This window comes from Mustelus asterias, chromosome 10, assembly GCF_964213995.1.
Source record: "Mustelus asterias chromosome 10, sMusAst1.hap1.1, whole genome shotgun sequence".
NCBI classification, from domain to species: domain Eukaryota; kingdom Metazoa; phylum Chordata; class Chondrichthyes; order Carcharhiniformes; family Triakidae; genus Mustelus; species Mustelus asterias.
In genome coordinates, this window is record NC_135810.1 from 74,963,422 (window position 1) to 74,975,466 (window position 12,045).

Sequence of the window (12,045 nt, forward strand, 5' to 3'; positions counted from 1 at the left end):
TAATGCCACCACACCCACTCTCAATCCCAATTGGGCCTGCAAGCCAGGTGACCCTCTTCTGTTGTGTTGTCCTTAACGGGACAATCAACAGTCAGTGATGAGCCTTTTATGATCTAGAATGGCAGTATCATGCCTAGAATCATACACTTTGCATGTAGGTAAATATAGTAAAATCTAGAGGTTGCATAGAGAACATGTCATTGTCTTGGGTTCTATTTATGTGTTATACTAGGTTGAAGCAAATTATACTGTTACATTTTAATCTGAATTGCAGGTTGATCGCAATGTTCTGGATATTCTTGGTAACATTTACCATGTCAGAAATGATGAATGGATATAGTACCAAAGGTAAGATAATCTAGATTTTCTTTTCATGTATCTAAACTGCATAAAACATGTGTAAGATTGTGTTTACATCGCTTGATAAACTATTCATTCACTCTTATTCTTCTCTCATCCTTTGGTGAATATGATTTTCTATTGGGAAAATACAAGTTTTATGTTTTGCAAAAAAAGGCCTTTCTGGCTTAAAACTTTGAATATTAGAAGCATGGGAAGATATGAGGGATTGGTTCCACTCTCATCCATCAAATCATAGCCACAGTATCTCAAGCAATTTTTCTTTCTGTCCCTCCACTGGTACTTCTAGAGGCCCTCAAGTGTTTCCTTTCAGTTTCTTTATGTTCTTCATCTGCATGTTACCCGTGGACAATACCATCTGTAGGTATGGGCTGAGCTTCCATGGGAATGCTGATGCCACATAGTTCTATCTCTCCACCAACTTTCTTGGCCTATCCACTCACTATGTTCTCAGACTTCTTTTCCAACAACTACCCTTAAATGAGCCACAATTTCGCTCCGTTAGTAGGAACAAAGTCTCTTCAGCTTTCACCACAAACTCTGTACCCTTAGTATAGATTCTATCCCCTTCACCATCTTCAGTTGAACAAAATTGGCCACAATCTCAGCATTATACTTGACCCTGAACTGAACTTATGATCTCCTTTGTTTTACTCATCTATGTCTTTCCAATGGATCTACTCCAATACTTTCTTTCTCTCTCCCCCCGCTACAGTTGTTTTTGCTTTTCCAGTTGAACCAAAACTCTAGTACCTTCATCTGATGCTTTGCAAAAGTCCATCACTCCTAGATTGCTCATCTCCATTTTCTCCTGGCAGATTAAAGTCTGAAATTTAAAGTTCTCAACTTGATGTTTAAATCTATCCATGGCCACCTCTCTCCCTATCTCATCATCTTTCTTATACCCTGCAAATATCTGAGAAAATCTCCAACCCTGTCCTCCTGTGCCTCCTCCATTACCTTTGCTACTTCATTATCACCCATGACTTCAGCCACTTAGGCCCTAAACTCCCAAATTTCCTCTTGAAACCTCTATACCCCCTATCCTCTTTTAAGACAACCCTTAAAGCCCACTTCTTTCACCAAGATTTTAGAAACCCTCCTAATATAACATTCATCTTGACTTTTGTCTCATCATGCCTGTATGAAGTGACCTGGAAGATTTTCATCGAATCCCTACAGTGCAGAGGGAGGCCGTTCAGCCCATCAAGTCTGCACCGACCACAATCCCACCCAGGCCCTATCCCTGTAAACCTCTGTATTTATCCTACTAATCCCCCTGACATTAAGGGGCAATTTAACAAGGCCAATCAACCTAACCACACATCTTTGGACTGTGGGAGGAAACTGGAACGCCCAGAGGAAACCCACGCAGACACAGGGAGAACATGCAAACTCCATACAGAGAGAGTGACCCAAGCTGGGAATCGAACCCGGGTCCCTGGTGCTGTGAGGCAGTGGTGCTAACCACTGTGCCGCTCCTGCATTTTTCTACATTGAAGGAGATTTATGAATATATGTTATCTGCAACATTTCTATCCCTTAAAATAACATTTTGCCTTATGATATAAAGTATTATGAAATAAAGTGCTGTATTCTAATAAAATTTTGACAATTTCTGCTGCATTTCAGGAAATCAGATTGGCAGATGTCCTTCAGATGGATCAACAGAAGTATTTGCCCTTGAACGTGAACCTGCTTATTTAAGTTGTAGATTGTGTAATGCATCTACCCTACTGACCATGAATGACCTCAAAGCACTCGGATTGACAATAACTTGGTTTAAAGAAATCCACAAAAATGGTCCTGTGGAGCCTTTAGTTAAAATGGACAGAATTGTTGCTGAAGGACTCATGCTAGAATTTTGGCCTGCAACTGTCAATGACACTGGAAGATATTTTTGTTCTCTCTTGTAAGTAGAAATAATGATATCTAATCATAGTGGTGGGGCTGGGAGTCTAAATGGATGGCAGATGGGTGTGCTAGAGGCATTATGCAGAAAATCAGCAAAAAATGACATCCCTCTAAATAACCTAACAACTCAAGATCTGACAATGAATTACCTGGGTATTTTTAAATTAAACTGTTAGAGTACGCAATGTACTTTAAAATGAAGGAGAAAACTAAAAGCCTGATGGAGGAAATTTATTTCTAGAGAGCTAAGGAACATACCCCTACAGAAAATGTTGACTTTTTACAATGTATGTAATTTTTGTATATAAAAATTGATTTTGAATCTAAAAATGAATAAGGTGACAGAACATAGAACATAGAACATAGAACAGTACAGCACAGTACAGGCCCTTTGGCCCTTGATGTTGTGCTGAGCTTTGTCCGAAACCAAGATCAAGCTATCCCACTCCCTATCATCCTGGTGTGCTCCATGTGCCTATCCAATAACCGCTTGAAAGTTCCTAAAGTGTCCGACTCCACTATCACAGCAGGCAGTCCATTCCACACCCCAACCACTCTCTGAGTAAAGAACCTACCTCGGACATCCCTCCTATGTCTCCCACCATGAACCTTACAGTTATGCCCCCTAGTAACGGCGACATACACCCGAGGAAATAGTCTCTGAACGTCCACTCTATCTATCTCCCTCATCATCTTATAAACCTCTATTAAGTCGCCCCTCATCCTCCTCCGCTCTAAAGAGAAAAGCCCTAGCTCCCTCAACCTTTGCTCATGAGACCTACCCTCCAAACCAGGCAGCATCCTGGTAAATCTCCTTTGCACTCTTTCCAATGCTTCCACGTCCTTCTTATAGTGAGGTGACCAGAACTGCACACAATATTCCAAATGTGGTCTCACCAAGGTCCTGTACAGTTGCAGTATAACCCCACAGCTCTTAAATTCAAACCCCCTGTTAATAAACGCTAACACACTATAGGCCTTCTTCACGGCTCTATCCACTTGAGTGGCAACCTTCAGAGATCTGTGGATATGAACCCCAAGATCTCTCTGTTCCTCCACATTCCTCAGAACCCTGCCGTTGACCCTGTAATCCGCATTTAAGTTTGTCCTCCCAAAATGAATCACCTCACACTTATCAGTGTTAAACTCCATCTGCCATTTTTCGGCCCAGCTCTACATCCTATCGATGTCTCTTTGCAGCCTACAACAGCCCTCCACATCATCCACTACTCCACCAATCTTGGTGTCATCAGCAAATCTACTGACCCACCCTTCAGCCCCCTCCTCCAAGTCATTGATAAAAATCACAAAAAGCAGAGGACCCAGCACTGATCCCTGTGGTACGCCGCTGGTAACTGGTCTCCTGTCTGAAAATTTTCCATCCACCCTCTGTCTTCTATGAGATACAGTAAGAGTTTTAACAACACCAGGCTAAAGTCCAACAGGTTTATTTGGTTATTTTAACCTGGTGTTGCTAAAACTCTTACTGTGTTTACCCCAGTCCAACGCCGGCATCTCCACATTGATGCGTGATTAAATCACTCGGGAGGCTAGATTGTACCCGGGAAATAAAGGCTTTTATTACTAACAAGAATGGAGCACACTATATACAATACAATCCCAGACTAAAGGGTCACCAGGCAGTGCAGTGACCTTTATACTTCTCCAGGTAGGCGGAGCCAACTGGAGTGTACCACAGAACAATATCAACAGGTAGAACAGCCCAACCCTAACCCCAACAGTGACAACAGTAACATATCTACAAATACCGCTAGTGCTGACCATCTATGGTTCAGTACTCATAGTGGTAACCAACTATGGTTCACTACACACATCATGACTTCTATGAGATAGCCAGTTACTTATCCAATCAGCCAAATTTTCCTCTATCCCACACCTCCTTACTTTCTTCATGAGCCGACCATGAAGCCGACTTATCAAACGCCTTACTAAAATCCATGTATACGACATCAACTGCTCTACCTTCATCTACTCACTTAGTTACCTCCTCAAAGAATTCAATCAAATTTGTGAGGCAAGACTTCCCCTTCACGAAGCCGTGCTGACTATCCCGGATTAAGCTGCATCGTTCCAAATGGTCATAAATCCTATCCCTCAGGACCTTTTCCATTAACTTACCGACCACCGAAGTAAGACTAACTGGTCTATAATTGCCAGGGTCATTCCTATTTCCTTTCTTGGACAGAGGAACAACATTTGCCACTCTCCAGGCCTCTGGCACTATCCCCGTGGACAGTGAGGACCCAAAGATCAAAGCCAAAGGCTCTGCAATCTCATCCCTTGCCTCCCAAAGAATCCTAGGATATATCCCATCTGGCCCAGGGGACTTATTGACCCTCAGGTTTTTCAAAATTGCTAATACACCTTTCCTCAGAACATCTACCTCCTCCAGCCTATCAGCCTGTATCTCACACTCATCCTCAAAAACATGGCCCCTCTCCTTGGTGAACACTGAAGAAAAGTATTCATTCATCGCCTCTCCTGTCTCTTCTGACTCCATGCACAAGTTCCCACTACTGTCCTTGACCGGCCCTAACCTCACCCTGGTCATTCTTTTATTTCTCTCATAAGAGTAAAAAGCCTTGGGGTTTTCCTTGATCCGACTTGCCAAGGACTTCTCATGCTCCCTCCTAGCTCTCCTAAGCCCTTTTTTTAGCTCATTAATAGGCTAATAAAAACAGCTCATATTCCATAGGTACTTAAATTGTGCCGCTGCTGACCTTATTTGGAAATATACATAAGCCCTTTGGATTTAGCATCTATCCCTTTCCGAGGAGCATGTTTCCAAACCTTCCAGTTCAATGTCATTCTTGCCTCTTATCTATTGGAGCTTGGAATGCTTCTGTCTCACCAATGCAGAGAAGCTGGTCTTTTCCTCCACTCGATCCACGGAAAATGGTATTCTTCCCTCCCCTCTAGAGTCCATGTGGGCACTCTTTCCCTTCTCTCAATTCATGCCAACATGCTCCCTCTCCAATCTCCTCATCTGAAGCTGGCATTTGCCTTTCTTGCCATTCTAACACACATCTCTTAGCTTCCCCCCCCGCCCCCTCCCCCCCCCCCCCCCCCCCCCCCCGCCCCCGAGCACTCTCTCCAATGCTGGTTTCCTTTACTGCTTTCTTCAATTATTATTTAATCCCCTCCTGTAGCTTTTGATCTGCCTGACTCTTTATTGCTATATGTTTCCCACTAACACTGTCAATCATAATCCCTCTTTTGCTAACAGCCACTCTCCCTTTCAATGTTATCCACCCCCCATCACTGCCACCCCTTTCCACCCCCCCTTCTCTGTTGCCATTCATTCACCATCATTTTCCACCCTTATTGATTTTCTTCTCCCTTTACGTCCATGCTTCTGGTACATTTGGGAATACATTATGAGAGATTGAACATGCCAGCGTGTGAGTTTTTGTCTAAAAAAATTAATGAGAGGAGACCACAGGTTGAAAATTCTGGATCTCCTGGTGTTTAATTCTGGCACATACATGCAGCATAAAACACAACATTTATCCATAATACTTTTAACCTCAATTTAGTTCAGTTGACAATTTACGCCACCAAAGTTCTTGTACATTGCCAACCAGAATACGCTATTCAGGCTTTCTCCAACCAAGCTGCTTTGGGTAAAACACTCTCTATTGCTGCTTCTTTTGCTTTTACTTTGATTCTTTACCATGAACAGAAAATTTCATCAGATTAATAACCATTAGATTGATAACATAATTATATTGCTATGAAACCTGAAGGATATAACTGTTATGGTGTTAGGAATTGAACATTAACCAGTTCGTATTAATCAGTTTATGTCAAGTACATTCTACTTTATATTCAAAGTGAGTTCATTAAAAATCTCAGGCAGTGAATCTAATTCCTGTGAAACACTATTAATGTCATGATAGTTACAGATAATAGTACTGAGTTATGATAAAATGGGACGAGTGTGAATTTAAAAAAATTATTTGATTTGACAAGGCCATAATAATTGCCTATCCTTAGTTCCCCAGGAAAGGTAGGTTTTCTTGAACTCCTGCAGCCCTTCTGGTGTGAGATAGGGTGATTCGTGACAATAAAGGAACAAAACTATTTGTCCAATTCAGGCCGGTGTGAAAATTGGAGGTAATGAAGTCCTCATGTCTCTGATCTCCCTGGTGGCAATGATCATCTGGTTAGGAAATACAATGTTGATAAGTTGCTACAGCATATCCTGTAGAAAGCATATGCTGTCACCGCAAGAAGCTAGCGATAGAGAGGTCCAGTGATACATGTGCCAAAAAATGTACTGCTTTGTTCTGAATGATATCATGCTTTTTGGATGTTTAGTGGCTGCAGTTTTTCAGGCAGGCAATGTGCATTCCACCATAATTGGGGGAAAGGTGGGATCAGGATATTGAATTTGATGATCAGCCATGATCAAAAGGAATGGCAGAGCAGCCTCGAAGGGCCAAATGGCCTCCTCTTGCTTCTCGTTTCTATGTTTCTATAATTCTGATTTGAGCCTTGTAGGCAGCGAAGCAACTTCAAAGATTGAGCAATTAGTGGCAGCGCATTCAGCACCGACTCTTCTGTGTCTGTTATGTTGATCTAAATCATTTTTTGGTTAATGGCATGAGACGACTTCCTTTGCTTTGTCTCACGTGACTATTCAACATTGAATGAAATGAAATTTGTCATTTCTTTTTCCTTATCTGATATAGGAGCATACATACGAATTAGGAGCAGGGGTAGGCCACTTGGCCCCTTGAGCCTCCTTTGCCATTCAAGTAGATCATGGCTGTTCTGACCGTAACCTCAACCCCACATTCCTGTTTACCCCATGTGGTAAACCACTGTTAGCTTATTGCCTGTGTGTGTGTGACATGCCTGGACACGTCCCTGCCGGCCCTGCCCGGGACTCCCCCCTGCCCCCCCCCCCCCCGGTCCAGGTATAAAGGTGACTGCTCCCCACCCCCTGCCTCAGTCTCTGGACCAGTTCATCAGCATGGGTGTGCTCCAAGTCTTTTGCTAATAAAAGCCTATTTGTTCTTGCATACAAACTAGTCTTTGCTTGATTGATAGTGCATCACCCCTGATAACCTTTCACCTCCTTGTTAATCAAGAATCAATCTCAGCTCTGTCTTAAAAATATTTGAAGACTCTGATTCCACTGCATTTTCAGGAAGAGAGTTCCAGACTCACAAACCTCTGACAGAAAAAAAATTTCAGCTCATCTCTGTCTCAAATGGATGACCCCTTTTTTTAATCCATTACCTCTTGTTATGGATTCTCTGACAAGAGGAAACAGCCTCTCCACATCCACTCTGCCAAAACTCCTCAGGATCTTAAAGGTTTTGTTCGAGTTGCCTCTTACTCTTCTCAACTCTAATGGATACGAACCTAACCAGTCCAACTTTTCCTCATAAGACAACCTGCCTTTTCCTGATATTGGTCTAAAAAACCTTCTCTGAACTCTGATCTTGTGACAGTGCTGCTGAAAACGACTGTATTGAGACTGAGTTTGCAATGCAGGATAAACAGTGCAGTAAATGTGTGTTGTATTAATGAGGCATGATGATACTATTAGAGCATGTGTGCCTTTTGCTACATTGAAATGAATAATCACGAATCCTTTACAAATATCTATGGTAAGGAACAAGGAAATGAGTGGAAAAAAACACATCTGTAATCTGGAACTGGCTGCTAAATCAGTTCTGGCCTTTTTTTTCCAGATTTATGTTCAGCACAATTTATTCTAACCTATTTTCTGCTTAATAGCAATGGAACGCACAACATTACAGGTCCAAACATGAGTTTGTTTGCTGTACCAATCAATAAAGGATGTTACACTTTAGAACTAACATATGGCCAAACGGGGGTAATTGGATCATCTATTGAATTGCATTGTCCGCAAATTGAGTACAAGAATAACATTGAAGATCTCAAATGGTATAAGGTGATTACATTCTGCTTCGTCAATTAGATCATCAAGCTTGTAATTCACATTTTCACTTTGAACAGCACTTTAAAGAGAGAGTGAAACATTAGAAGTGTTAGGGAGCATTAAATTACAGCAGCAGCAGCAGTGGCTAAATTTAGGGGAGCCGACGGCCTAGTGGTATTATCGCAAGACTATTAATCCAGAAACTCAGCTAGAGTTCTGGGCACCTGGATTCGAATCCCACCATGGCAGTTGGTGGAATTTGAATTCAATAAAAAAACTGGAATTAAGAGTCTACTGATGACTGTGAAACCATTGTCGATTGTTGGGAAAAGCCATCTTGTTCACTAATGGATTTTAGGGAAACAAATCTGCCATCCTTACCCGGTCTGGCCTACACATAATGCCAGACTCACAGCAATGTGGTTAACTCTCAACTGCCCTCGGCAACTAGGGATGGGAAATAAATGCTGGCCAACCAACGATGCCCATGTTCCACGAATGAATAAAAGAAAGCAACAAGGACATTAAATGAGCACATTTTTAAAACCGTTAACTATCAACTACAAAAAATCATGACCCAAACCTAGAATCTATGCAGTGCAGAAGGAGGCCATTCTGCCCATCCAGTCTGCACCAACTCGATGAAAGACTATCTTACCCAGGCCCACCTCCTCTGTCCAACCCTGCACATTTACCATGGCTAATCCATCTAACCAAATCATCTTGGGACACTAAGGGACAATTTAGCATGGCCAATCCACCTAACCTGCACTTCTTTAGACTGTGGGAGGAAATTGGAGCATCCAGAGGAAACCCACATAGAAATGGGGAGACCATGCAAACTTCACACAGACAGTCAGTCAAGGCTGGAATTGAACCCGGATCCCTGGCGCTGTGAGGCAACAGTGATAATCACTGGGATTGGAATATATAAAAAATATTAGTGTTGATTTGGGGCTAAATTGTTCAAGGCCCTATTTGAGAAATAAGTGACCAATAATCTAGCATTCCAGTTTTTCCAATTTCAATAAAATTGAACAGATCAATTTCTTACTATTTGAAACAAGAACAATGTTAAAATAGATTCCAGAAATGACTTATTTATCATATTTGCACAGTAGCGTGGTTTTAGAAAATTGAAACGTGAATAATTCCATTGTGATAGTCGCTGATACACCTTAAATTCTAAAACAGTTTGCATAGAGCAGGAATAATTTCAGATGACTGAATATTTCCATTATGACTAATATTTTTGTTGAGTGCCAGTAAAACACAATTAAATACCGGGAGCTTGAAACTTGATGAGAATTCATTTGTTTTTAATGATCATGTTACAAGTTTTGATTTTGTTTGTTTAAATATTAACAACATTTGGTTGATTACATCTTATAGAATTGCCAGGAGAATATTCACACAGGATCATCACTGCTGTTTAAGAAGCTAGAAAAAGAAAATGCTGGATATTACACTTGTAAACTGACAGTTGAACATTTTGGAGTACAGTATAATCTTACACGGACATTATCATTGACACTGAAAGGTAGTACTTTTTACTAAAATCTTGATGGGAGGGATAGAAGAAATCTTGGTGAGCTGAATGCCTCTAATACAGCGTACCAGTGTCAGCTTTGGGCCTGTTTGAAAGTATTGCTATGAAATAGCTATCTACTATTAAATTGGCAGGTCAACAAGCATTTTAGTCAAGTCACGATGACAAGAACAACTATGCCCTTTTTTAGTGGATATCTTCAAGAAGGTAGTCTGCAAACTCTGATCCAGGTCTTAGGATCGAACCTAATCTTGACCATTAAAAAAAAAATGCTATTGTAACAATATTCCAAAATATGTGGAATGTTTGAAAATGAGGAGATATATCAACCCTATTTTCATATCCCTCTTATTCTTGCAGTATAGTTTATCCTGCTTCCCACTGGTGCTGACTGAATTGTGGGAATGACTGCGGAACGATAGCTGGATGAGCAATCCAGAGGCCTGGATCTGGAGACAAGTAGATAAATTTTTCGGTCCTGCAGGAATCGTCGCAGGCAGGATGGAAAATTTGACAGACCATTGAAAGGTCTATTGACCTCAGGTCTCAGAGTGGGCAGGACTAGAAAATCCCACCCATGAAGTCAAATCCCAGCACTGAAGATAGAGGATTAAAATTCAGTTAATTAAACAAATCTGGAATAAAATTGAGCCTCAATAATGGTGACCAGATTGTTGTAAAAATCCATCTAGTTCACGAATGTCCAATAGGGAAGGAAATCTGCTGGTCCTACATAGTGCTTAGGGCTGGGGGTCTAGACGGGGAGGAATTTGTAAAATGCGTACTGGAAGGTTCTTTGGAACAGTATGTAGATAGCCCAACTAGAGAGGGGGCTATACTGGATCTAGTTCTGGGAAATGAGCCCGGTCAGGTCGTCAAAGTTTCGGTAGGGGAACATGTGGCAAATAGTGACCACAACTCTGTTAACTTTAGGATAGTAATGGACAAGGACGAGTGTTGTCCTAAGGGTAGGGTGCCAAATTGGGGGAAGGCTAACTAGAACCGGATTAGGCAGGAATTGGTGGCCATTGATTGGGAGAGGCTGTTCGGGGGTAAGTCCACGTCTGGCATGTGGGAGTCTTTTAAGGAACAGTTGATAAGGCTGCAGGACTGTAAAAAGGAAGGATAGGAAAGGTAGGATTCGAGAGCCGCGGATAACCAGGGAAATTGAGGACCTGATCAAAAAGAAAGGAGAGGTGTACGTTAGGTCCAGGCAACTGAAAACAGATGCAGCTCTGGAGGAATACAGAGAGAGTAGGAAAGAACTCAAACAGGGAGTTAGAAGGGCAAAAAGAAGTCACGAAATGTTCTTGGCAGACAGGATTAAGGAGAATCCTAAGGCATTTTATTCATATGTCAGGAACAAAAGAGTTGTCAGGGAAAAAGTTGGACCTCTCAGGGACAAAGGAGGGGAATTATGCTTAGAACCCAAGGGAATAGGGAGATCCTAAATGAATACTTTGCTTCGGTATTCACAAAGGAGAGGGACTTGTTGACTGGGAATGTCTCAGAGGGAGGTGTTGACCCGTTAGAGAGAATCTCCATTACAAGGGAGGAAGTGTTAGGTTTTTTTAGGTAACATTAAAACTGACAAATCCCCAGGGCCTGATGGCATCTATCCTAGACTGCTCAGGGAGACAAGAGATGTAATTGCTGGGCCTCTGACGGAAATCTTTGTCTCTTCGTTGGACACGGGTGAGGTCCCTGAGGATTGGAGGATAGTGAATGTGGTACCGTTATTTAAAAAGGGTAGCAGGGATAACCCAGGAAATTTTAGGCCGGTGAGCTTGACGTCCGTGGTAGGCAAGTTGTTGGAGAGGATTCTTACAGACAGGATGTATGTGCATTTAGAACGGAACAATCTCATTAGTGACAGACAGCATGGTTTTGTAAGAGGGAGGTCGTGCCTTACAAATTTGGTGGAATCTTTTGAGGAAGTGACAAAAACGGTTGACAAAGGAAGGGCCGTGGATGTCGTCTATATGGATTTCAGTAAGGCATTTGACAAAGTCCCTCATGGCAGGTTGGTTAAGAAGGTTAAGGCTCATGGGATACAAGGAAAGGTGGCTAGATGGGTAGAGAACTGGCTTGGCCACAGGAGACAGAGGGTAGCAGCCGAAAGGTCTTTTTCCAGCTGGAGGTCTGTGACCAGTGGTGTTCCGCAGGGCTCTGTACTGGGACCTCTGCTATTTGTGATATAGATAAATGATTTGGAAGAAGGTGTAACTGGTGTTATCAGCAAGTTTGCGGATGACACGAAGTTGGCTGGACTTGCGGATAGCGA

General features: G+C 42.1%; 1 protein-coding gene across 1 annotated transcript in view; it reads left to right on the forward strand.

Annotated features, from left to right (window-relative positions):
• The first annotated feature begins 278 nt into the window (after positions 1 to 278).
• Positions 279 to 12,045, forward strand: part of LOC144500045 (interleukin-18 receptor 1-like) — a 31,099-nt gene continuing 19,332 nt past the window's right edge. Inside the window, exons 1-4 of the mRNA XM_078222807.1 lie at positions 279 to 348; positions 1,993 to 2,272; positions 8,047 to 8,224; positions 9,605 to 9,752. Coding sequence (XP_078078933.1) covers positions 285 to 348; positions 1,993 to 2,272; positions 8,047 to 8,224; positions 9,605 to 9,752 — 670 coding nt within the window. The 5' untranslated portion in view covers positions 279 to 284. The remainder of the gene's footprint in view (positions 349 to 1,992; positions 2,273 to 8,046; positions 8,225 to 9,604; positions 9,753 to 12,045) is intronic.